General features: G+C 44.0%; 2 protein-coding genes across 7 annotated transcripts in view; one reads left to right on the top strand and one right to left on the bottom strand.

Annotated features, from left to right (window-relative positions):
• Window positions 1–9,693: 9,693 nt before the first annotated feature.
• On the top strand, window positions 9,694–17,248 carry DYNC2I2 (dynein 2 intermediate chain 2; the record flags this gene model as incomplete). Its single annotated transcript, XM_082492556.1, has 9 exons — window positions 9,694–9,777; window positions 9,925–10,179; window positions 10,943–11,052; window positions 12,842–12,999; window positions 13,523–13,632; window positions 14,386–14,553; window positions 14,985–15,217; window positions 16,140–16,297; window positions 16,890–17,248. 9 exons carry the CDS (start codon window positions 9,694–9,696, stop codon window positions 17,126–17,128), a joined length of 1,515 nt encoding a protein of 504 aa, XP_082348682.1. The 3' UTR covers window positions 17,129–17,248.
• Window positions 17,249–17,302: 54 nt separating this feature from the next.
• The window catches only part of SPTAN1 (spectrin alpha, non-erythrocytic 1), a 53,326-nt gene continuing 45,708 nt past the window's right edge, over window positions 17,303–24,920 (bottom strand). For 3 of the 6 annotated variants that reach the window (XM_082492722.1, XM_082492717.1, XM_082492718.1), the window contains 8 exons: window positions 24,613–24,630; window positions 22,741–22,803; window positions 20,676–20,730; window positions 19,903–20,099; window positions 19,464–19,517; window positions 18,839–18,985; window positions 18,348–18,495; window positions 17,303–17,623 (listed from right to left, as the gene is read on the bottom strand). In XM_082492722.1, coding sequence (XP_082348848.1) covers window positions 17,498–17,623; window positions 18,348–18,495; window positions 18,839–18,985; window positions 19,464–19,517; window positions 19,903–20,099; window positions 20,676–20,730; window positions 22,741–22,803; window positions 24,613–24,630 — 808 coding nt within the window. In that variant the 3' untranslated portion in view covers window positions 17,303–17,497. The remainder of the gene's footprint in view (window positions 17,624–18,347; window positions 18,496–18,838; window positions 18,986–19,463; window positions 19,518–19,902; window positions 20,100–20,675; window positions 20,731–22,740; window positions 22,804–24,612; window positions 24,631–24,920) is intronic. The other 3 variants (XM_082492719.1, XM_082492720.1, XM_082492721.1) reach the window with 2 other exon arrangements.

The raw sequence follows: 24,920 nt of genomic DNA, 5'->3' as shown, positions 1-24,920 counted from the left end.
TGCTTTGCAAGCAATATTGTACAGGGAATCGCAGATGTAGTGGATTCTTCGCATACTAGCTGCGGCTGTATTCTACCCTAGAAACCTTTTGATTTTATACCTTTCCTTAATGTGCGAACAATGCTGTATTTTTGATCATTTTAATAATTATTCCACAGTAGGTTAACTGAATGCCAGAGTTATTCAGAGTTATTCCTCATTAGAGCTGGAGACAGAATTTGGGATTAGAACTAGTCTCCAACTTCGGCTACATAAAATGCTGCACAAGTTGCCAACAATGAAGATCTGCAAGTGGAATTTGGTTAATTGTGTCAGTCTGTAGGAACGTATTATTTTTTGGTATTACAATAGCACTGAGAGTCCTGACAGTTCTGCAACTGTGATCCCCTTGCTCAAGGTGCTATCTTAACACAAAGCAAAGAGGTGGTTCTGGCCTGGAAGAATGTAAAGTCTTTCAGGACATAGTTTGACAAACTATTTTTTGGTAGAAGTTCCTATTTATGCATTCCCCACCACGCATTCCTCCCCTCTGCCCCTTCACACTGTGCCTGAACCCAGTGCTGGGTTTTGTTTGTGTAGACCCATGTTAAATTAAATCAGGAAACTGATTTCAATTAGAAATAGTCCCCATAAAAAAATTACTTTTAACTCAGACTGGTACTGTTATTTGGTTCCCTGGTGCAGATGCATGAACAACATTACAAGAAAGAGGGTCCCATCAAGGCAGGAATGAACAAGGAAAGGGTAAGGAATGGCTTGCATAAGTCTTGCTTACTTAGAAGATGTGTTTGTCAAATTGTGCCCTTAACTTAGCCTAACGATGACAAAGTTGCAATTGTAACTGTTCTGAAAAAACAGCAATATTTCTTTGTCTTGTTTAAATTAACACAAGCAACTGGAATATATCAATAAAAAAAAATAGCAGATCTGCCACCTCAGGTGATACTGTATAAGATTTCAAAGTAGAATTTGAGATCATTGACAAAAAGTCATCCTTCCCCTTTTGGATTCCAAAATGTCTGCCAGAAACACACAAAGAAAATAACCTTTAAACTCCATGTTTGTTTTTGCAGTGGTATGACTGGAAAATAATTTCATCTGCCTTTACAAAAGGGGGGTGTAAAAACAAAGTAGAGACCATTTCCCTCCCACCACAGTCATATATCTATTATCTGACTCACCACTTCTGGGATTCCTTCTGGCAGCACTGGTTTTATTGCACTGAAAATATTCCCTATTTTCAGGTTACTTTGTTCACTGTTTTGTTCAGGTCAGTATTCCTTCCTTTAGAGGTTTGGAACTCAACATTCAGAACGTGCTGGATATTGCTGTGCTTAAGCCTTGTGAGAAGGACCAGCACAGTGGAAAGGAAGGGGGGAGGGAAGGGAAGGGAGAAATTAAAGGGGAGGAGAGTCCATATCTGAAGAGAGACTCCAGACTAGAGAAATTTTACTGACATCCATTCAGTATCCAGCAGGGTCTCCTTCAAGGGCTTTTACTGAGATCCAAAGGCTCTTGCAATTCACAGGGGCATTTACATGCAACATTGCCCTCTGGGAGCTAAGGTATAACTGTACTCCTGGATAATAATAACAAAGAATACTACCAGACTCCTATTGAAATGTCAACCAGGCACTACTGTTGTAGAGAGTAACAAAGAGATGCTAATATAATTAATTATGAAGCCTCAGTACCCTCATTAACACATCTTTAGTGCCTAGATCTTTGAAAATCAGCTGTATAAAGTGACTGTCAGAGTTAATTCCTTATAAATTGCCTCCTGTCACATCCCAAAACTGCAGCAAGTTCTCTCAGGCCTTGTTGATGCTAAGAAATCTGAGTTGTTTTTTTTTTTTAATACTGATGCAGTTATACTGGTTTTATTAAAGGTATAAGCTGCTGCATAAGCAGGAGATTGTTGGGCTAGAATAGAACAAAATAAAAATGCCTTTAGTCAACCCAGCTTCAATTGGTAGCATAAATAGGAAAAGTTTCAATCAATTAAATAGAAAACTAAGGACAGAAGGAAAACAGGAATGAAAGGTATCACATAATTTGGTATTAAAATATTTCCGGACCTTTTTTTAAATTTGAGCATCGCAGCCAGTTTATAGCTCTCCCCCCTCCTGGTGCCTTTACGACAGCATTTCAGCTCCAGGCCTCATTCCAGTGCAGCCTCCCTCCCCACCACTCCCGCTTACAAATATATATTTCAATAGACTTACGCTACATAGAGTTCCAAAACCAGCATGTAATTGATGCAATTGTCTTTTACACTTCGCCGCAGAGTGCCACATTCATGCCTTCTCAAGCCCTGTTTTTTCATGTTCCCACTTTTTTTTTTTTTTTTTTTCAAGACCAGCGTCAGTACTTGTGTTGGGAACCCTACATCCACACTAAAGAAAAAAGTTACACAAACTGGCTATTCTGTTATTTCTGAGTACCAAACTACTATCCTGTCATTCTTCTAAAAGATAAAGGTGCCGTCTTTTAGAGGTGATAAAAATAAAGTGATCATTACAAATCACTTGGCATTTTCTGCAGCAGTTGAAACACTCACACTGACAGATCCAATTTGTCTATACAAGATATTCTGCTTCCTTTAATGGTCCATGTGCTTTTGAGAAGATGATCATCTTTCTGCAGTGTGTAATTTTGTAAAGTTATCTCTGTGTGTGTTTGTATAATATGCTCCAGGATCCTTTAGGATCCTTGTTACACTTGGGATAACAGACAAATCAAAATGGGATATTTTTATTTGCCATTTCAGAATTGGCTTTCACACTAAGTGTAAGATGATTTTGCAGGTCTAGCTGAACTCACAATATGCAAACTCTCTAAATTGAAGTGAAGGTTATATCAATAAAAGGAGTCCTTGCAAATCTGTCTTTCCTACTGTATTAGCTAACATGATGGTAGGAACATTATTTTATTTTCTACTCTTAATTACATATTTTTACCCCAGTAAAGCTATGATGTGTCTGTTGATCACTGTTCATCATATATAAGAAATTAAAGTATCATGTTTGAAATTAAATAAATATATATTTCTGAAGAGTGATCAAGAACTATCATGCAAATTCTGCTTGCTTGCTTTACATAAGTACAAACCTGATGGTACTGAGTGGACTACAACTACTTATTTCTGAATGTCATTTTTTGAAACAACAATTCTGCAAAGGATACATAATTTTATTCAGATGAATAATACCTGCCTGCAATGCTTTTTGAGGTAGCCAGCTGCTTTATACATATCAATTAAAATTCCAACAACTGTTTGAAGTACTGTAGACATAATATGAGTTGAAGTGATGCACAGAACAGATAAATAATTTTTAATCATGCATGGCTACTGAATGTGAGATTAATTTCAGGGATCTCAGCATTTCCTTCCATGTTGTCAGCATTGCAAAGGGTCAGCTACCTTTTAAGAGTGGCATGCCAGATTGTACTTTTATTTCTGAGATTAGATGGTGGGCATGCTGGTACAAACTCAGCAGGAACTAGAGGCTGCTGAGTCTGAAAGGAGAGAGACACTGCCAATCACCTTGCTGACAGCATCAAGCCCCTGTCCAAGGCAGAGGCTCCCAGCTGCCACCAAGTTCGGAGCAACACGACAGCCAGGAATTGGGATCCTGAGCCCATCAGAGATGCCTCTTTCGATATGCTGTGGCTTTTGGCCCTGTGCCAACTCTTGCTTGCCATTCAAAGCCTGCTGGCATGGTGTCTTTGCACCCCTGTGGTGGTAGCTTGCTGACACCTGCGACAAAGCAAGCTTTCCCTGTGCTCCTTCCCATTTTGGTTACAAGTGATTAAAATCTTTGTCTTATTATCAATGTAGGAATATGGGATAGGTAATACCTGTACAGTGCAAGAAGTCATACCCATAATATTTATTAAGGGCCCCCCCCGAACTCTTAATTCTACAAAGCATAATAGACCTATGATTTTAATGGAGATGTATCATTTTTATGATGTATCATGTTTCTAGGTGTTACAGAACTTCAGAAATGAGGCAATATGTTTTCTGCCTAAATTGTAAGTACAGTTTTGAAAGCAAAAAGGACACAGAATTTGCAGGGACAGTTGAGAGGAGGGATGGGGAAAAGGAGGGCAGAAATTAGAGAAATGCATGAGCCTTTTACGAATGGCACTGGAGAAGCAATAGCTGGAGGATTCACCCAGCTTGAGGTAATACACTGAGTCCACACAAGGACCTGAACCCTCATTAAGCTACTGAGCATCTGGTTGGCTCCACAGATGTGGTGTTTTCAACACTGAACTGTTGTGGTGACCTTTCTTTCCTTCAGGTTTAGCATATGTGTGAATACCTGATGTTTTAAAATCACAAATCTCTAGCAAAAAGAAATAAGATGTCTACATTAGCAACACATCCACAAAATATGCATCAGATATGGTTGAAACACCACTCTGCAGTTTAGGAACTTGGGTCCTGTTCTTTCTGCCATGAATTCCCAGCATGATTTGGCAAGTCATCTAACCTCTAAAGCTGAAATTTTCCCTGTCAAAAAATGGCACCAGCAGTTCTCTACCTTGCAGAGCTTTGGCAAGAGTAAAATAAAAGCTTGTGGTGTATTCCGAATACGAGATGAGGAGTATCACAGGCAGCGCTGCAGATAAACAGACCTCTGTCAACTCACTACTTCTTGGTCTTGCATTTAGAACTCCAAAATCACCACCTACAGTAGCACCAGAGGGTGCTGCTGTTGAGGAAAACTTTGGGAACAGGCTTATTGATGAAACTAAAGAGATGTGCTTTTAAATAATGCTGCAGATGTAAGGGGCTTTCTAGTCATTTTCCTTTTGGGTAGTATCTCGATTATTTTTCTGTAGGGATATTTCCATTTAACAGAAACCTCTGAGCCTCAGTGAGACTAACTTCTAGATCAGTAGAGCAAACAATCTCACTCTAAAGCAAATGACACTCAAGACCTAGTTCAAAGCTAAATAGTAGAGGAGTAACTGATCAGGTATTGTCTGTACCCAAATAATAAGCACAAAATGTGAGCGTAAAGCCAGTTCAAACTCTCCATTACATTCTTGGGTTAATTCAAAGGCAATGCAGTTAAGTACCCAGGCCTCATCCAAACCAGATTTGTCCTGCCAGGCAATAGAGTAGTGCACAGGTTTGAAATGAACAATTGGTGAAACAGAATTCAGTCTTGCTAGTTATACTAGTTGGGGAGACAAGTAGGTTCTGGAGTGGCAATGCTTTGATACAAACCCATTTTAGTGTTTGAAGAGTTTTGTTGTTTGGCTGTGTTGGTTTTTTTGTTTGTTTGTTTTGTTGTTTCTTTTTAATAAATGAGACTATGTAGTAAGTTCTGTTCCTCTGAACAGAACCATCAATCAGTAAAAGGCAATGCCTTTGATCCCATTTCAAGCCTCTTGCTGCCAATCTAAGCCCCAAGAGCTCTTTCTCATGGCCAGACACTCCATTCTTGTTTGAACTATGCATGTTGTTTTCGTCATCCTTTCTTGCGTCTGTTCGTGGTGGAGGGAATAGGGAGAGGGTATAAAAGGGGAAGGCTCAGTTATGTCTATTTTTGGGTAGAGACTGTTGTTTTGGCTTTCTGGAGCCTCAGCAGAACCCAGTTATTTCATTTATCACAAATAGAGGGCAGCTACTGCACTCACTACTTAGTGAATTTTTACTGAGATTTAGCTTAGAACGTTTGTTCTGCTCCAGGTCGTAGAAATCATACCCCCAGTATGCACACTTATTGTTACACCTCATTCTTTTTCCTGAAAATTTCTCCACCAGTGCTTCTTCTCACACTGCTATCTCTACCTCAGTCCTCTCTTGTTCTTGTTTTCTGATGCTGATTTGCTCTACTATGTGAAAGTGAAAACTTACTAATACTTTGTCTCACAAAACACAAAGAAGAAAAAAAAGCACAGATCAGCACTGTAATGATGTTAGTCACTTTAGGGAGACTTCGTAGCCTCAGCCTAGTAACAACCCTCCCCCAGTTATGCCTGATTTTACCTTATTTCCAATGTAGTGTTACTATGTCAAAACATCTATGTATCTTGATACTGCCATGCCAGGAAGAAAAAGCAAGACACAATTTATTGAAATACTGCTGATATATTGAAACCCCAGCAAATCAGATATTGGAATAAAGAAGGATTAAACTGCAGTTACTTCGAACAGTCATCTTCTGGAGCTGTTTTCTCCTTTCTCATCCTCAGGGAGGAAAAAGTCCAGACATGCACCACGTTACAGGGAACATGTACTACATTTTCAGTAACTTCGTATATTACTTGATGAAAAACATATAGATTTATTTTTGGTCTGTTTCACATATTCAAATTCCAGTTTTCTTATCTCACTTTGCCATCTCATAAAACACAAAAACTTTTCTCCATAAATTCCCTCTGACAAGTTATTTGAAGTTTTAAAATTGCAGTTTGCGCTTACCTCTTTTTTTTATGATGCAGACTGTATATAAATTCACACTTGCACTATTTACTCTACTTCCAAACAGTAATATTCCTTGGCAGTTCTAATCATACCAATTAAAGATAATTTAGTGATGACTTAAGATGATCTATTTATAGATGATAAATATTAAACATTAAGAACCTCTTAGAAAACACTCTGCTATTGGGTTCAAATATTTTGTGTCAGTTATTCAACATAAAGTAAATTGAGATAAAAAAATCCTCCTACTTCCTGCATTTAACTATTTGCAGTAGTAAACTCATCCACAATGGTCACTTCACGTACTTTCAATAGGGTTGCTGAATTTGAATAGAAAATATTTTTATTTCCCTTATTAAGGGACAGATTATCTTGTCACTATTTTGCATCGTCAAGCAGGACAGTCTGCTGATCTTTTAAAAAATAAGCATTTTGCAGGAAGTGCTGTACTAGGATTTCACCAATAATAGCAGCAGAGCACTATTTTATGATATAGCAATTGAGTTCTTGAATGAATACACTGAGGCAGAACACCAAGTATTTCCTCCAGAAAAGGGACTGGAATCCTGCTGGGACAAACCCAGTACATTGTTTCCAATACTCTCATGTCTTTTAAAGCTGCTTTGTAAATGGATGTTTAAAACAAGGTAGAAACAAAGCTGGATGAGAAATAAAGTAATCTCAAACCTCTGGGTACAGACACCTGGTTGAAAATCTAAAGAAGAGTTCTAGAGCTGTAGCTTTTGAGATGTTTCACTTGGGTTAAAATTGGCAGAGGAGGACAGCAGAGTATACTTTGTCATTAAGTATTGTAATTCACGTCCTGACAAAAAGTAAGCCATACCATGAAAAAGGACATAAAAAAAAAAAATAACCTTCTTGGTCAAGCCAATGTCCATCTGGTCCATTATTCACTGTCAGTGACCAAAAGGGAGGTGCCAGGGTCCTGCCTACAAGAGAAGTGGACTGTGAAAGTGGTCAGACTCACATCCTATCACTAAAAAGCAGGCTACTGTCATTTCCACAGGTACCAGCTACATCCCACTGCAGGAGATGCTGAACTTGAAGTCTGGAAATTCAGATTAACTCCTATGCTAATCAGGGAGAGACTACAGGGCTAAAAGCACCATTCGCCCAAACCAAGAATGCATTTATGTTCTTAGCTGTACTATGAAGTACCATGAAGGTCCGCACAAACCAGGGAAAGAGTCACACCAGGTACACAGTACAGGATTTGAAATCTGGAGGCTTCAGTTCAATCAGGACTTGTTTTCCTTGCTTTGGAAGGAGGTGCCACTGAATCTCTTTCTGCTTCAGTTTCACTATTTGTAACATGGCTATAACAGTTCTTTACCACGAGTTTTAGGGAATCTTATTTCACTAGTATTTGTGAAATACTTCAAATTCCTCAGAAGAGCCGCTGCACTCAGCTCTGAGAGAAACAGATTCACATGTGCTAAAGCAGCGCTATGTCCGTTCTCATGAGCGCCTGCTCTGTATGCTGTAATCTCGATTTTTACATACAGGCCAAACTCCTTCCCAGCAACAGCAGGAATAACTCTGCTGAAGTTAGTGCATCTGTGCCTACTTATGCCAGCACTAAATTTAGCCTGTGTGTTCATCATTAAGTTGTTCCAATGGAGTTACAATTAGAAAAAAAAACCCCGTGATTGTTCCTAATAGGTATGACTGTGCTTAAGGAAGCTGTAACACCAGTAAATGTTTCTGCAGACAAGCGCAGCACGACCTCATCCAGCTGCAGTCACACCAATAGACAGATGTTGCACCCGGTTACCTACAGCTCTCCGGTGCTCCGGGGAGGAGAGCTGCCCGGCTCCAGCAACCCATCTGGCACGCAGCAAGCTTGGAGTGAGGTTAAACTGTAGTTCACCCACAGTACAAATTACCATCATTCCCTCATCACCACCAACAAACGTAAAAAGCAAGGAAGTCAAAACGCACGCCAGGCTTTACACACATTTGGAGTTGACTCCCCTACCCCGTTTCCTGGGCAAGCACACACCGTACACGCAAACCAGAATGCCGTACTTAAAATTATGTTTCTATCACTACAAATAATTGCCCGGTGGAGGGCAGAGAGCAGTGGAGCCCTGGCCCAGGCCTGTTTCCCAGCTGCATCGAAGCAGCCGACAGCGGCTCCGGAGCAGCCTCAGGGAAGGCAGCTCGCACCGCTAAGCGCTGCGGCAGCTTTGCACCGCCAGTCGCCGAATATCGGATTTCTCCTCAAACATTGTTTTTCTCACAATGCGGCCCGACCCCCCTCCCCGGTACCATCTTAACTCCTGGCAGCCCCCGCACCCTCCTGCTTCTGTTCCCCCGGCGGCGCGGCGGGACCAGCCGGGGCCTCGCGCCGGTACGGCAGGAGCGGCCGAAAGGCAAAGACAAGCCCCCACCGGACCAGCCCCCGCCGAGGAGCCCCGGCTCCGTGTCCAGCCCACAGCCCTCTCCCACACAGAGCCACACAAAATCTCCACACCCTTCCCCAACATGGCCCCCGCCCGGCTCAGTTTACCACCCGACCCGTCGCTCGCGGTGACGTCATCCCTCGGCGCCTCGTCCGTTTCCATGGGAACCCGCAGAGCGGGCGGTGGGAGCTCGTCGGGCCGCGACCCCTGTTCGCCGCCATGTTCGCGGACCGGACGGTGCCCGGCGCTGACGTGGAGTCGCTGTGGAGGAGCGCCCGGAGCGCCCGCTGCGAGGCGGTGAGAGACCTCGGTGCCCCTCAGGGCGACTGCGGCCTCGTTCCGCGCTCTTATACTGCCGGAGGGGCCGGGCCGGCGGCGGCTGTCAGAGGCGGCCTGCTCCTTTCCTCCCCCCGCTCCTGCTGAAGGGGCGGCCGGGTCCCGACGCATCCCCTCCGTGCCCGGTGGACGCCCCCGCAGGTCCCACTGCTCCGGCGCGTCCCGGGACGGAGTTTCCATCCCTACCGGTTCCCGGGGAAGAGCCGGCGGCGGGCGGGCCCGAGGTGCCGGTGTTTGCCTCTGGCTCTGCCCCTTTGCAGTGTTTCACAAATTTAGGCTCTTTATACAAATTGGCAAAGAAACACCTATGCAGCTGGCACAAAGCTAGTAGCTTGAGAGCTGGTAATACTGCACTTGTCATCGCATTCGGTGCTTGTGATTTGCTCTGGAGGCTCTCTGCCTTTTTGCTTTCTCTCATCCAGCTCATTCCATGCTGTAGGGCACATGCCCTGAATTCGACTGGCATTCAGGCTTCTCTGCCTCATGTCAGATTATGTGAAGGTCATAAATACATCACTGGCACACCGACAGTTACAGAGGTACCCTGCTTTTAACCATGAACCAGAGGTGTGCAAATGTGTTTGAATGTCTCTATGAAATGCCAAAAAGGGGAAGATGCTTTGAATGTGTTGTGCAGGACTCTTTTTTTTTTTTTTTTTTTTTTTTTTTTTTTTTTCCTGTTTGGATTACGGACTGTCTGTCTTCTTTTACTAGAAAAGCTGCCAAACTGGGAAAATCTCAACAGCAGAAACTGCAGTACAATCTCATACTAGCCAAGATGCCGGTGTGCAGACAGATCAAAGTAAAGATGCTGTCCAAGACTTCCAGCAAGAAGTCCAAGCGGATTATATTAGCCTTCTATCATTCCTTCAGAAAGTGGAGGATGCTGTTATCAAAGAGCTAAATAAGAACTGGAAAAGCCGTGCCTTTGATGGCTTTGAAGTGAACTGGACAGATCAGAATGAAACAGTAAGTTGATCAAATTCAGATAGTTGTCATTACCCAACAGAGCTGGTTGCAGCTGCTCTATCTCGTTAGTTCCATTTCTTACTGCTGTGATTGTTCTTGCCAGATTCTAATAATTAGAAATTACTGGCTTTTTTTTCCTCCAGCTTCCTCCTTTGCTTGTGGCCTGGCCTTGCTCGTTAAAACTGTTCTTCCTACTAGTGACTGTGTTGCAGCAGCTTTGTGAGAAGGAAGCCTGCAGTTGGTGTAGTCTTATTGTCAGCTTCCAGTAGTCCTTTTAGAGCATCCCAGCCTAGAAGTTATCTAGGAACAGTTGAAGTCAGTGATTTGGCAGCTCTTCCTACTTAGATTATATTTGTTTAGTGTACAGTGCTCAAGAGTGGGAGCAATTTGTATCAGTCAGTATGTTTTGGTACAGTCATTTTCAAACCATTGCTTGTGAAGCTTAATGAGTGCTAGACTGCTGCCTGGGGGGCTGTTGTAAATCCTTACAGCAAAGCCTTCCACAGCTGTTGTGTAGCCCCTGAAGTGTGCAGTCTGTGAGAGGTAATTATGAGGCAACAGTTGGTTTGGTGGGGTCGTGTGTTGTGTTTATTTTTTTTTTTTCCAGTAGGAATTCAACGACTTTTTCACATATATCTATGTGCTACTTGGAGAGAAGGGAAGCCAACGCTGTAACCATAGGATCGTATGCAGGAGGTGCATAGATCTCATTTCTCTGTGTTTGGAAATTACTGCTTCAGTGTTTGAATTTGATCTCTTCCAGGTGTTGTGTTTGCATACGTTGTCATACCCAGAGGCTCAGGATCAAAACCTACAGGTTACCAGCATCTCATGGAATGCAACTGGATCTGTTGTTGCATGTTCGTATGGCCGGTGAGTATCTGAATGGATTGAGAGCACAACGGAGGTTGATATGACATCTCAGGCTGACCTGAGTTTTTGCTTTCTCTGTAGTAATAAAGTAGGCATATACATACACTGTATGCAAGTTAAATAATTCATATTCAAAGAAACAGAATCTTAGGGCAATCTTAAATTACAGCTTTTATTTCTTCTACCTTCCCCCTGCCCCAAGAATGGATACATATGGTCTTACAAATCTGTTTCTAGATAGATTTTATTTGGAGAAAAAAGGTAAAGAGCAGATGCACTTGCAAATATATGTGGGTGAGGTTTGGAAGTACGTGCTTATCTTCATTGAAGATCGTGTTGTTTTAATGTGGTCTCTTAGCACCCTGGAGGAAACTGGCACCCATTCACATATGCGCCTGATGCTACGGATGTGCGCAAACAAACATTTAAGAATTTCTGAATTGAAGGTTGGACAAAACTTTCATCTAATCCAATGAAAGCAGTCTCTCCTCTCTGTGCCCTACTGCTGCCCTTATTCCTTTTTCCTTCCACTACTGTTTCCTTCGATTAAGAGCCCTAGCAAAAAGGGGATCCGTGAGTTGAATGCACAGGGTAAAAGCAAAACAGGGTAAACCTGTATGTTACTTGCCCCTTCTGCTCACCCAGTCTACAGCTGTTTTCAGATCAGAATGTGGTTTCTGTGTCTGTGGTTACCCTCAGTAGAATTCCCTTCCATGAACTTGCATAGTCTCTGTGAATCTGGGTAAACTTTTAGCATCTACAACATCCTTTAATAAGGAGTTTCACAGATCGACTACCCATTGGATGAAAAATTGCTCCTTTTATTTGATCATATCTCTTCCAATTGCTCCTTTTATTTGATCATATCTCTTCCAATAAAAGAATTAATAGCATCAAATAAAGGAAGTAGAAGTCAGGTTCAAAATGATTACTTCCTGTCTTGGCCACTGACAGTTCTGCACATCTGTGTCCTCCAAATTGTCTCCTGGTAGCAAGACAGGACATCACGTTGGTCAGTGTGGTGCTAGTGACAGAATCCGTGTAACATTTTGGTAAGTGTGTGATGAGTGAAACAGATAGAAATAACAGAGGAAGTAGAGCGGTAGGGGTCTTTTAGCATCCCAGACTAATAATTCATGAGCCACTTGTGGCAAACAAGTATGATGGGCATAGGACTGGATTCAAATCCATAGAGTTGGGGTGCGTGACATGATTTCTGCAGGGTCATCAACACCATTTGGTGGTTGTGGAGAATGTTCTTTGTTCTTGTGGAGGCACCTGGACTTCAAATCATTCTGCTTAACTCAGGCCAAGCAAGTGTCAATAAGCTTTTTCAGCCCCTGTCAGTCCTCCAGGTAAGACATTTCTTCACTGTTTATTCTCAGGCCCTGGATCTTTGCTCATTTAGAGGAAACATGGTTTGCAACTCAGCCAGTTTGCAAATCAGCACCAGTTTAGTCTCTTTAGGCTTTGCATTCCCAAATACTCATAGCATCTTTCTGTATGCGCCTTTTAGATTATTCCCGTTGTTTGAGTGGTTAGTATGTCTTGGAATAGTGACTCATATCTGAGATTTACTTGCAGCCACTTTGTTCTGTAAGTACACTGACGTGCACTGTATATACACTAGCCTGCAGAGAAGTGTCATCACCTCATGATCCCATCACCTCAGTTTTCCTTCAAGCCACAAGGCAGCATCTTTAAATGACGAGTGGGGCATACCAGAGCTCTGCTGGACTGGGATTCTCTGCAGAACAGACAAGGCAAGACATAGCTTTCTCCTCTTCAGGTTGGATGGTGGGGACTGGAGCACTGAAAAATCCTATGTCTGTACCTGGAATCTGGACAGAAGAGGGTTGAATCCACAGCGCCCTGACCTAGTGGTGGATGTTCCCAGTTCCATCATGTGCCTGGCTTTCCATCCCTCCCAGCCTTCACTGATAGCTGGTAGGTTGCTCTTACCTTAACGTACCCTTATTTCCTTCAGCTTGGATCATTTGTTTTCTCTCTCTCTCAGCTCAGCCTAAGATTTCTTGCAGAAGTGATGGTGTTGCAGCTCCTCAAACTGACGAACTAATGCTCAGCAACATTGACAAGTGCACTGTTGCTTCCAAACTGGGATTTTCTTCTCTTCTCAGAGAGATGGTAAAAGGAAATTCAGCTCTGGATGTAAGTGGGAAGAATGTACATATTTTGGTAGAGCTGTATTCTTTTACACCAGAGCTGACTGTGCCCTGTATATAGCTGCCAGTTCTCTGAAGCTGGTGAGCCTGTTTCCACCAGAGCTTCATTTGTGCATGTCACCCTTTCTGCTGAGGACTGCTCATCCCAGAACTCTGGTCATACGCACTGGCAATAAGAAAAGTTATCCCCAGTTCTCTTGTAGTAACAGCGCAAACTGCCCCCTGCAGTGCTCGTGTTTATGCACTGTTAGTCCTCATGCATTTTATTGGTATCTTTGTCCTTTCAGGTGGCCTGTTCAGTGGGGAGCTGGTGGTCTGGGATACCAGCAGAACAGAAGACCCCGTGATCTGGAGGACGGGGCTGACAGATGACACTCACATTGATCCTGTCTATCAGGTAACAGAGAACATCTGCACCAGACACAGCTGGGGGAGGCTCTATTTCATCCCTTCAGTTCTTATTCACCTTACTGGTGCTTTACTTGAAGCTCTCAGACAGGCTGCTATGTTTCAGCTCTTGTGGTTGTCTATTTTTCCCCAAATCTAGCTAATAAACAGGCATTTGGTGAACTGCATACTCGCCCTGTAGAAAAACAATTTCTCACTGTTCAGGATAAATGAATAGTAGGCCCGTTCCCATGCTGTAACTGTTTATCGATGTAGGTGCAGCCTACAATACTTGTAGTGGTTTAAAAATGTAAGCAGCAAAGCATCACTGATCCTTAGTTGGAAGCTTAAAGCTACAACGAAGTGGAAGGGGCACAACCTGTCATGCAGTCTGGCTTCCTAGTGGTTTTTGTCCTTCTGGGGTCCTGTGACTCTGGGAAATATGTGTATTTTCTCAGCTGAATGTCAGGAAAATGCTGCTGTTTATAGCTGGGTGAAAGTGCTATAAATAAGCCGTCTCAAAGGTGATGGCAGGTGAACCACAGAAACTGCAATACAGAATTCAGCCCTAACACCTAAACACATTTCTCTCTTCGCCTCTGTGCCAGCTCCTAGCAGAAGCTGGTTTGGTACCAAGATCACTGGCTGGCGCCTGGCTCTGCTCCTGTGTCATCTTGGCAGGTCAGGGGACTGCAGGCTGCTAAGCGTGGGCTTGGCTGTTGTGACAGTCCCCCTTGTTACGACCTTGTGACATTTGGAACAGGTTAACTGGTTACCTGACGCCAAGCACAGAAACCATGCCCGGCTGTTGAGCGTGTCGACGGATGGGAAGATCCTGGTGTGGAGGGAGGCGCGAGATGGTCGACTGGCCTTGGCTGAAGGATTCGCCATTGTGGCTCAGCAGATCCCGCGCAGCACTCAGCTGAAGAAGGTAAGTTCAGCAGTTCAAAGAGCACTGACTTGACAAAAACACTCTAAACTCTGGATCCTGTGTGGTAGAGCTCACAGAGGAAGGGCCAGGATAGGCCCCTTTTGAACATCGGCACTAACCCTTGATCCCCATCTCCTTTCCTGTACTGAAATCACTCCTTGGAAGACTGGCCACAGCTGAGGTTTTGCCATGCTCTAAAGAGAAGCTGCTGGGATGGAGAAGAGAACATGCTTATAATGCTAATTTTTATGAATCCCCTTGTAGGAGGATGCTGCAGAGGTTAAAGCCTGAGCAGTGCTATAAACATCGTAGCTGGTGCAAGTCGTGCTGTGAACAGCTTGCCGGGTCCCTGCCAGACTGGTTCCTGCTGGTCTAACTGCACATGTGTTTCACTGAAGCCCTCACAACAGCGTTGTCTCTTTTTCTCCCAGTTCGCCTGGGGAGAGGCAGCCGTGGGTGTGACCTCGCTCTCTTTTTCACACTTCGATCCCCGTGTGTTCATTGTTGGTGTGGAAGGTGGCTATTCCCTGAAGTGCTCCACTGCAGCAGAGAAGCTGGCTCTCCATCAGACAGGCAGTTCTGTTCCCCTCAGGGCACCAGCAGAGCTCGCCTTCTCCCTGCATGGTGGGCCGGTGTACTCCGTGAGCTGCTCGCCCTTCCACAGGCAAGTGCTGTGAATTAACACTGGTGCTACATGTTGAACACAACTACTGCCTGGCTCTAAACGTGCATTTTTCAAATATTCCCAGGGGGTGTATGTGTACAAGTTCCAAAAAAGGGTCACCTGGCATTGGGAACTTGATCAAGTCACTTCCTGTCATAGGAGAAACAACGTCCATTGGCTCTGGTGAAGCTACCCACTCGAGTATGCTGCGTGTGGGCACAACATGAGTAACACAAAATAGCATCTGCACTCAGGCCAACATAGAACATCAGCACCTTCCTTAGATCAGAGAATGGTCTGTGTGGGAAAGGACCTTAAACCATCTAGTTCCAACCCCCCTGCCGTGGGCAGGGACACCTCCCACTAGACCAGGTTGCTCAAAGCTCCGTCCAACCTGGCCTTGAACACCTCCAGGGATGGGGAAGACATTAATATTAAAGATCAATTTAAGGACAAGGGAAGGAGCTGAAAAAGTCATTTACTTATCAGTGCTTAAGTGATCTGCCCATCAGAAATCTTACGGGTAGCTGCCTGAATTTAACTTAGAAGCTCAGATCTCTGCAGCTTTTACCCACCAGCCATGGAAGAGGCCCCAAGCCATGTTTCTGTGAAACATGCTGACAGCCCGGTTTGCATTTAATTTGCATGAGACAAACAGAGCTCTAACAATGCCTGTCTCTAGATCAGCAGTTCTCAGGCATCCCTGGCCCACAACCCACCAGTAATACTCAGGGGACAACATGAACCCTCATTAAACTTAATTGAGGACAGTAATAAAGCCGTGTCGGAAATCACTGCTTTAGAAAACACGTTCTCCTTTGCAAAGCAGTAATATTGTCCAAGGTCATGCTCCTTGACCGGTTTTTCTCCATCTTTAGCAGTAAAGCCAAACAAGTTGTTTCTTGCTTCCTCCCTCCCCCAGGAACCTCTTTCTGAGCTGTGGGACTGACGGACAAGTTCACTTGCATTCCATGTTGCAGACACAACCTCTCATTTCTCTTCAGTTATCAAAGAAATACCTCTTCTGTGTCCGCTGGTCTCAAGTTCGACCACTGGTCTTTGCAGCTGCATCTGGGGAAGGCAAGTAACAGCAGGTGCCTGTTCTTAGACATAGAATTAAGATTGTGCTGGGTATTAATTAGTAGAAGTCAATTGCACTGATTACCACTTCCCACAAGCAGAGAGCAGTACGGTGCAATTAGTGTAACAGAGTCATTTCTAACTAGCAAGATGACTTCAGTCACAGTTATTTTTCACTTTTGACGATACCTTTACTTCTGTTGCCACAGCCATTCCCAGGGATGTAACATGGTGAGACTAGCGTGGCTGAAAGCTATTTCCAGCTTCCTTGTTTTTGACATTTATTTCTAAAGCTAATGGTTTAAAACAGTAACTTTTTCCTTAGAAAACTGCCCAAACATTTTTGAGTTAAGGAACAGAGATTTCACAGAATTTGGCAAGCTGGTTTCAGGTCTCTGACAGCAGAATAAATCTGCGCTGTCTTACAGTGATGTCGGCTATGTGTCACAGCCTGGACACCATCAGAGGGAAGGGAAAACAAGTTAAAAAGAACCCGTTTTCAAACTTAGTAGATACTAACAGTAGATGCTAATCTGCTGTTAAATACAAACTCTGTTGCCCTAAAGCTGCAATAAGTGTTTCTGTTTTACAGGAGACGTGCATCTATTTGACTTTGAGAAAAGCTCGCAGAAGCCTGCCCTTTCCATAAAGCAGGCCGTGGGTGAATGCCCCGTGTACTGTGTAGAATTTAACATCAAGCAAACTCAGCTCTTGGCAGCAGGGGATGCTACCGGTACAGTTAAAGTCTGGCAGCTGAGTTCTGACTTCACTGAGCAGGGACCCAGGGAAATGAATCATCTGGAGCAGCTGGCAAGTGAGATCATGGACTAAGGCAGCAACACAACCAGCTGCGTGAAGCTTGTTCCTACTCTGGCTGCAGGAAAGGTTGCCCACTCACCTCTTCCACAGTGTTGGCCTTAAAACACACTAATTATGACAGCTGGAGTTTCATCAACCTAACAGTTAAATTTGCATTTAGCTATTAAACACAAGATGACATGGTTCGACCAGTCACTTTATTGAAGCACACTGCAATATGTTTGTTTTCCCTAAGAGTTTTAAGCTAAGCAGTTTAAGGTTACATCATAAAGTAACATTGATTATTGTAGAGCACAAAGAGAGAGAGAGACCACATGCAGAGCTATTATAGTCAGCAAACGTGAGCATGTTCTTTGCATCTTTTGGTACTAGTGTTTTAGATCAATTCACAAAGAGTGAACGTGTAAATTCTATGTAGTCATAGGCAGAAGGAAGTTCTCTGCCCTTGCCGTCCATGTAGGGCTTCATGTGAGAAATGCAGTAATCGGCTTGTTCCCGGGTCAGGTTCTGAAAGACAAAGACAGCACAGAGGTGGAGATGGGCACTTGGGAAGCTGCGGATGGGACATTTCCAAGCAGCCCTCCCGTTCCCAGGGGCACACATAGTTTGGGGCAGAAGCCAGAGCAGCAGAACTATGCTGGGCATGGAAATGCTCTGGCTGTTGGAACTATTTGGTTAAGGGTTGGAAGGTCTGACCTAAGTCTTCCCACTGAAGAGAAGACAGAACAGGTAATTGATATGAGGAAACAGCGCAAACTCTTTATTTCTCTGCCAGCTGGTGGGATTCAGACAGGAAAAACTCGCTGTCCTGGCAAGGCTGTGAGGGAGGAGGCATTCATACTGTCTAAGCTTGGGCTTAAGCTTCTCCTTTGAATCGCTGTCTGGAGAAACATCTCCCTCTAGTCTCCCAAATTATTAAAGGAAAGCACAAGTTTCTGAGGACAAGCACAGTGAAAGCACTCCCTTCCCAGGCCTTTGCGTAGCTCTTGTTTTACTCAACCTAAGTAGTTCTTTGGCAGTTAGAGCTTTTCCTCTATAAAGCCAAGAAAGCAGCTGGGTAAGGCCGTTACCATCATTCCTGTGTTTGCTGCAGAGGATACCTCTGCAGGTTCAGAACTGACTCAACTACAGTGACGTGAACCTCCAAGCAACTACTGCTGGTCTTTGTTAACAGTCTATAAACAAAAAGCCTCTGTCTGCTCCTCCCTGGGGGGCCGCAGCCCATACTCACTTGGTAGAGCTCCTCCTTGGTCACGTAGGGCTTCCCCTCTGAGCTGAGGGCGCGGAAAGCACTCTCGATCTCCTCACTGGACTTCACGTTCTCTGTTTCCCTGCTGATCATAAATGCCATATACTCCTGCAGCGAGACGTGTCCATCCCTGCCAGTGAGACACAGCGTGTGAACACAGCTGTCCATTAATACCTGAGCACAGTGCTTCCATACCCTCCTGAGAGGGGCTTTAACTTTGCTGGGAGGAGTGAAAGTCTTAATGCAGGAGACCGTCAACACCACATCATTTTCTAAAGTTAATTTCTTCTTCACAAGAGTCCGGCTTGCCTTCATGAAGACTCTTTTACGTGAATTGTTATGAAAATGACCATAGCCTCTCCACAACAGAAGCAAGCACAGCTCTCTCAGTGTGTGAGACCTTCCAGCCAACTCCCCAAAGAATACCGATACGGTATTTCGCAATATAAAAACAGAAGGTCCAACCCCCTTACCTGTTGGGATCTACAGTGTCAAGGATAGACTCAAACTCTGGGTCTGGCTCTCCTTCCTCAACCATAGGCAGGTCGTAGCCCAGAGAGCGCAAGCAAGACTTAAACTCCTGGTGATTAAGTCGTCCAGATTTGTCCTTGTCAAAGTGCCTAAAAACAAAAACAAACCCCCTATTTTTAAGTGTCAGTTGTTGAGTATCTGACTGAAAGCTATGCAGTTGCCTGAAAACTAGAACAGATTATAACCAGCTCACTACTCTGGACAAATGAGCTCGACTCACTAAACGGTCCCTATCTAACATACATAAAATGCAAGGACGAATTCTTTACTTTGTTTGAAAAGCAGTCAAAAAATGGCTGTATCCCCAGCTGGAATTCATTGGCGCTCCCAGTTACTACACCATTGTGCTCAGGAGAGGCTCTCACGTGGCTGTGCTGCACCCAGCCAGCCACGGGCGTCTCTGGAGGCTGCTGCCATCTGGCAGAGATCGGAGCAGCTCAGCACAGAACTGGGCAGACAACAAAGGAGCTACAAACAGATCGGTCAGAGAATCCTGCGAACAGGAGCCATCCACGTGCCAGAAATCTCTCACAAGCATTCCTCTGGCACGCTTTCCCTGCAACTCACTTGAACATCATGCTGAACTCCTTCAGGGCCTCCTCGGTGACTCCAGTTGTGTTTCTGAAAAGGAAGAAGCAAAGCTCGTGAACAGTTCCTAAACGGCAGAACTCTGCTGGAGTCCATTTGCCCCAGGCCAGCGTCTGCATCAGAAGGTGAGGAGAAATGAGCAAACAATGCATTACATCACCACAGCTCAACGGAATAAATCAATTCCTCTAAGATCTCGCCATTGCTAATGGCCAACTGGAACTATTTCCAAAACTGCTAACTTCATCCCTCTGCAGAGAGCCAGGAGGTGGTGGGGATTTACAACCTCGCTACACCCATTCGTCAGAGCACAGGAGAGACTCACAAGCACAGAGCGTGCAAGGTTTGTTTTTAGACACAGGCAGATGCGTCTCCTGTGTTTTATCCCCCTTTACACTGCACAAGGGGTAGGCAATACCGAGCCTGAATCTGCTGCTCCAGGTTGTGCTGCATTCTCATCCCCAGCTGGTCAAGCTGGTCCCACTGCTGCGCCAGCCCCACGGTGCTGTGTTCTGTGTATTTGTTGTCCAAGATAAGTGCCTCTTCCATGGCTGCCCCAAGGTCTTCAATCTTCTTCAGCTGGCTCCTCATAGCTCGGATCTCCTGGTGCTTGCGCTGTTAAGAGGGAGTGAAGAGGAGAAAAATCAAGGAACCAAAAAAAAACCCTTCAAAAAGTTAGAATGCAGGCTGGCAGGGGAGGAAGGGTTATACTCTTTTTTTTTTTTCTGATGGGATTATATATACATATACTGGGATTTGTAAAATTGCATTCAAAACAATGTTTCTCTTCATGCACACTACTGAAAACCAACAGGGCTTGCAAACCACTTCTTGAGACAAAAGCCCCTCTTATTAAGAAATGTGCTGAAAATCCTGTGTCGTCTCTGCCCTACCCCACTCATTTAGAAAAAAGAACAAAAAGGAAAACTACATCAGATTGTTGTTTAATGGCTTGCAATGTAAGTAAACATCAGATATGTAAACAGATAATCCCAAAGGTCTCTTCAGTATGCAAAATGTGTAAAAAATTAAGATTGGAGGGGGAGTTGGACTAGATGATCTCTAGAGGTCCCTTCCAACTCTGAAGATTCCGTGATTTTACCATATAATTACATGCATTTCCATTCCCACCCTGTGTTGTCGAGTCATCAGTTGGGAAAGGTGTTTTAGCCACAGGTGAGCATTGCTTACTTTAGTAGCTTCCAACTGTGATTCCAGCGTTCCTGATTCCTCCACCATACAAGACCTAAACAAAGAATCACAGTGAGCGAGTGCACTTAGCCCATAAAAAATGGCAGGTGGGGCTTGAAATTAACAGTCCTTCCTTGAAATTAAAAATCCTTACAGCAGTATTATTCTCCTGTAGACAGTTAAACACTGTTTTTGCATTTTGTTTATTCTGACTAATCCTAGTTCAGACTGACACATGTACATCTTGTTTGATTCTTGTTTCTTTATATGGTTAATTTCTAGCCCCATTTGAAAGGCAACATGATCAGCAGCCACACTTCATGCCAGATCAAAAGCGCCCGCTTTACTGGACCTAATGAAATTAGAAACTTAGTGCAGTCCCACCCCGCTCCACTGTGCCCAGCACACACACACACACACACACAAACTACAGGTGATTCACTGGAGATGGGCTGTGTTCGCCTGTAAGGTACAGAGGTGTGTTACGTGGGGATAAAATGGGGAAAAAAACCACCTTGAAAACTACTGGTTTGGGTTAAAAGTAATCTTAGTACAGCATAGTCTCTGCAGAAAACTATAGACCTCTGCTACACAGCAATGGCTGGTGGACAGTTGCCTTTCCCACCCCACCTCTCCCATCCTGCACCCAGAGAAACTGAGGCACAGCCACTGCTCTCAGTCTGAGCTTGTAGGCACACTGCAGCCCCCACGCCACCACTGTGGGGCGATGGTCTCCAAGAACGACTTCATACAGACTAACTATGGGCAGTCTCTGGATGCTGCTTTTTTCCCCCCCAAGATCCCAAGCAACCTTTAAGCAGCAGTGTTTAAGAACCTCTGTTCTTCCAACATTGTCCTGGTTTGAGGCAAAACAGAACCAATTTTGTTCAGTAACTTTGCTTCTTAGCTGGGCCTCTTCTAACAACTGAAATTAACTGCATATTGTGCAGTCAGTGTTCACTCTCTCAGAGTGATAAGACCAATTGTTTATAGCTGATGCCCAGGCATGGGATGCAGAGAGGCTCTTGCTTATACTTATTGCTATAACCCCCAAGGCCAACCAACTTTGTTATTTGCCACATTGGAGGGTCGGAAGCGGAGAAGCATAGTGGGGTCCCACCTGCAGGGAGGAGCGGACAGGACAGGTGGCCCAAAACTGACCAACAGGGTATTCCATCCCATCTGCCTCATGCTCAGTATAAAAGCTGAGGGATCAAAGGGTCACGGGTTCTTCCTTCAATGGCCAACGTCTGAGGAGGACTCTGTTTGTCTGCCTGTGATCCCGATCCTGAATCCAGATCCAGAATCCAGTTCCTGTCTGTCACTGAGTCCAGCCTGGGACTGCCCCAGTGCCAGCCGGTGACGTGATTGTCATCTCAGGAGCTTGATACGGTTTTGTATATATTCCATTATTGCTTTTTATTTTATTATTAATATTTTATTAAAGTAGTTTAGTTCCTTCTAAACTCGTAAGTCTCTTTTTCCTCCTCTGCCTCTCTCTTTGTAGAGGGGTAGAGGGGAGCATCTGTCGGTCCCGTCTGGGGTCCCTCAGGTCCCCAGTGGTGGATTTGGCCTAAACCACGACAAACATGTATGGTGAGTTTGTACTGTGCACAGATAGCGACTCTGGGCGCTGTGCAGGTGGGCTGTCCTCACCTTTGACTCTGTGGTATTTAAGTTCCCAAAACTTAAGTTCCTGGTATTTAAGTTACTAAAACTGGGTTTTCATCCCCACTGAAATCTATCCTCCTACATGCTTTTGAGCTTCTTGAGAAGGGGATTTCAAGTGCTGAATCACTCTGTAGCAATGAAAATGCACTAAACATCTGGGTGTTCCTCACCACAGGGTTAAGGCTCAGATACAATGCACGACTAACGAGCTGAAGCACACGCCCAGAACCCTGAGCAGGAAGCTGGGAACCAACCATGGAAAGGAAAGAGTCAACAGGGAAACAAACTTCCAAGCATCTCTAAGCCGTGAAAGTTAGTTGGAAGGAAAGCGAGCCTTGGAATTAAAGGGTGCGTTTGAAAACCAAAGTGAGGTAAGAAAATAAGAGGAAAAAACCTTCCAGATAGATCATCCCCAACTTCATACTGATAGACACGAATGACACGACGATACGCTATGCTAGTCAAAGAAAAGAAACCAAGTAAATTCCAAAAAGGAAGAAAGGAAGAACAGAGGAAAGAACACACCCAAACACGGCCACTGCAGTGGAGCCACACTCCAAGCCAGCACTCTTGCAGCAAATGCAAGCAAGTACTTAATAAAAGAAAATTTTTCAAATGCTGGTTGCACATACACAAAAATAATGTTATTATTTTCGTGTAAGTCATAAAAAAAGTGATTCTCACTAAGAGATGAAGTCTTGCAGTTAACTCATTTACAGATTCTTTAGATGGATTCTTCTTCCTAAACTCCAAATTCTTCCTCCCCTCCCCAAAGAAAACCTCCTCCAGGCAGCACCAGGCACACACAAGCAGCTACAGCACACTGAAAAGCAAGGTATATGCATGGCAACTCTTGAAACTTCTCTGAAGCTCTGCCTGCCCTCTTGCCAAGGAAGGCTAAGCACAGCCAATGCCTGAGCTAAATCTGCATTTTTAATCTATTCACGCGGAATTAAGGACAAACTCTGCCTGGCGTATCAGCAGCCTTCTGGCAATTTGTTCAACAAAAGAGCTTGGCATGGTGATCTCGAACTCTGACCCTATGTCTTTTAGTAAATGGCTCCTTTCTGTTCACTCGTTCTTGGATACCAGAACTAATCCACAACACTACTTTACAAAGGAGCAGAGAATTCAGCATCCGTTCCAGGAAAATCTGCTCAGTTCCATTAAACTGTATAACAAAAATGGGGCAAATTATCTTTATCTGGCAGAAACAGCAGAATACAAGACACTGTGATCATTACAGAGCAAATAAGAAGCACAGTTATCTGCGAAAATTCCACCCTTTTATTATGAAAAGCCTTCTTTCTCCCTCTACAAGAACAGCTCCAGCCTCCTCTTCAGCCCTTCACCCAGGGCTGACACACAGCCCTCTGCACCAGGCCCATACGCTGTTTGTTAGCATTTTACATTATGCCCTATTACAAAGCTTCCATTGTGCCGCAGACTTTTAATACTGAAGAAATTTAAATGGACAGACACACTCTCAGAGGCTTTGGCAGTCTGGAGACATTTAAAGATCTTATTATTTCCTTTCCACATCTTGTAAAATGACCAGCGTGTATCCTCATCGGGAACTATTCCCATGGACCCAAAGTGGACTTGAAATGGCATCAAACTGCCTGCACACCCAGGCGAGTTTGTGGGTTCATGTTGGAAGGTTTTGTTTTCTGCTATTAAGAATATAATCTCTGTGGGGCATGGTTATGCAGCAGATTAAAAAACAAGCAGTCCATATTTGTATACTAGAGTTTTAAAATACATAATTTCAGTAAAGCCTCTACATAGGAATCATCCATCCTCCTTACCAAAAACAGTCAATACTTCGGAGCTTTGAGAACAGTTATAATGGAAAAGTTTATTTCACTAAGCAAGTCCCTGAATGCTGGAAAACTAGGAATGCCAGCTGTTTTCCAAAGGCATCCAGTCCACGCTCTCACATATCTCATCAGATTAAGAGCCTTTACTTGTGCAAGCCCTCAGAGAAAGCAGGAACAAAAGTTAGGACATCCATGGTATGCCAGGGGCTTCCCATTAATAATGTCTTCTGCTTTTGATGAGGAAATTGTTATGTTTCTACTGGTTTATACTTAATCTACTGCAAAATTGTTGTTTCCTGGGTCTGTGCACCTCAGCCTCAGATTGCTCTTTTCAAATAAAAGGGGTTGCAGCGCAGCTTTCACAAGCATTGTGATGACAGAAGAACACACACAGACAGAGCAGAACACATCACCAAATTTTTAAAGATATAAAATTCAATACTAACCCATCTAGCAGGTAAGTCCTGTAGAATGTGAAGATCCAAACATCAGGCAGCAGGACAGAGACAAGACAGTAAGAGAGGGACAGAGATTTGGGTGGGAAGCAAACATCAAAAAGTTAAAAATCATATTTATATTTCATTATTTCATGAAGACACATACAGAGCTATCTGTAACACACAGAGACAGAGAATCACAGGATTACATGAAAACAGAACTCACCTCCCTTGAACCACAACCAGAGTGTGTCAGAACTGGCTAACAGCACTGTCTGAGCACGGCTACCTCTGTTTTCTAGAAATATACTCTTCAG

The sequence above is a fragment of the Vanellus vanellus genome, assembly GCF_965231255.1.
Source record: "Vanellus vanellus genome assembly, chromosome: 18".
Taxonomy (NCBI): domain Eukaryota; kingdom Metazoa; phylum Chordata; class Aves; order Charadriiformes; family Charadriidae; genus Vanellus; species Vanellus vanellus.
The sequence above is the reverse complement of the archived record's forward strand: the minus strand, read 5'-3'. Positions and strand labels throughout refer to the sequence as shown.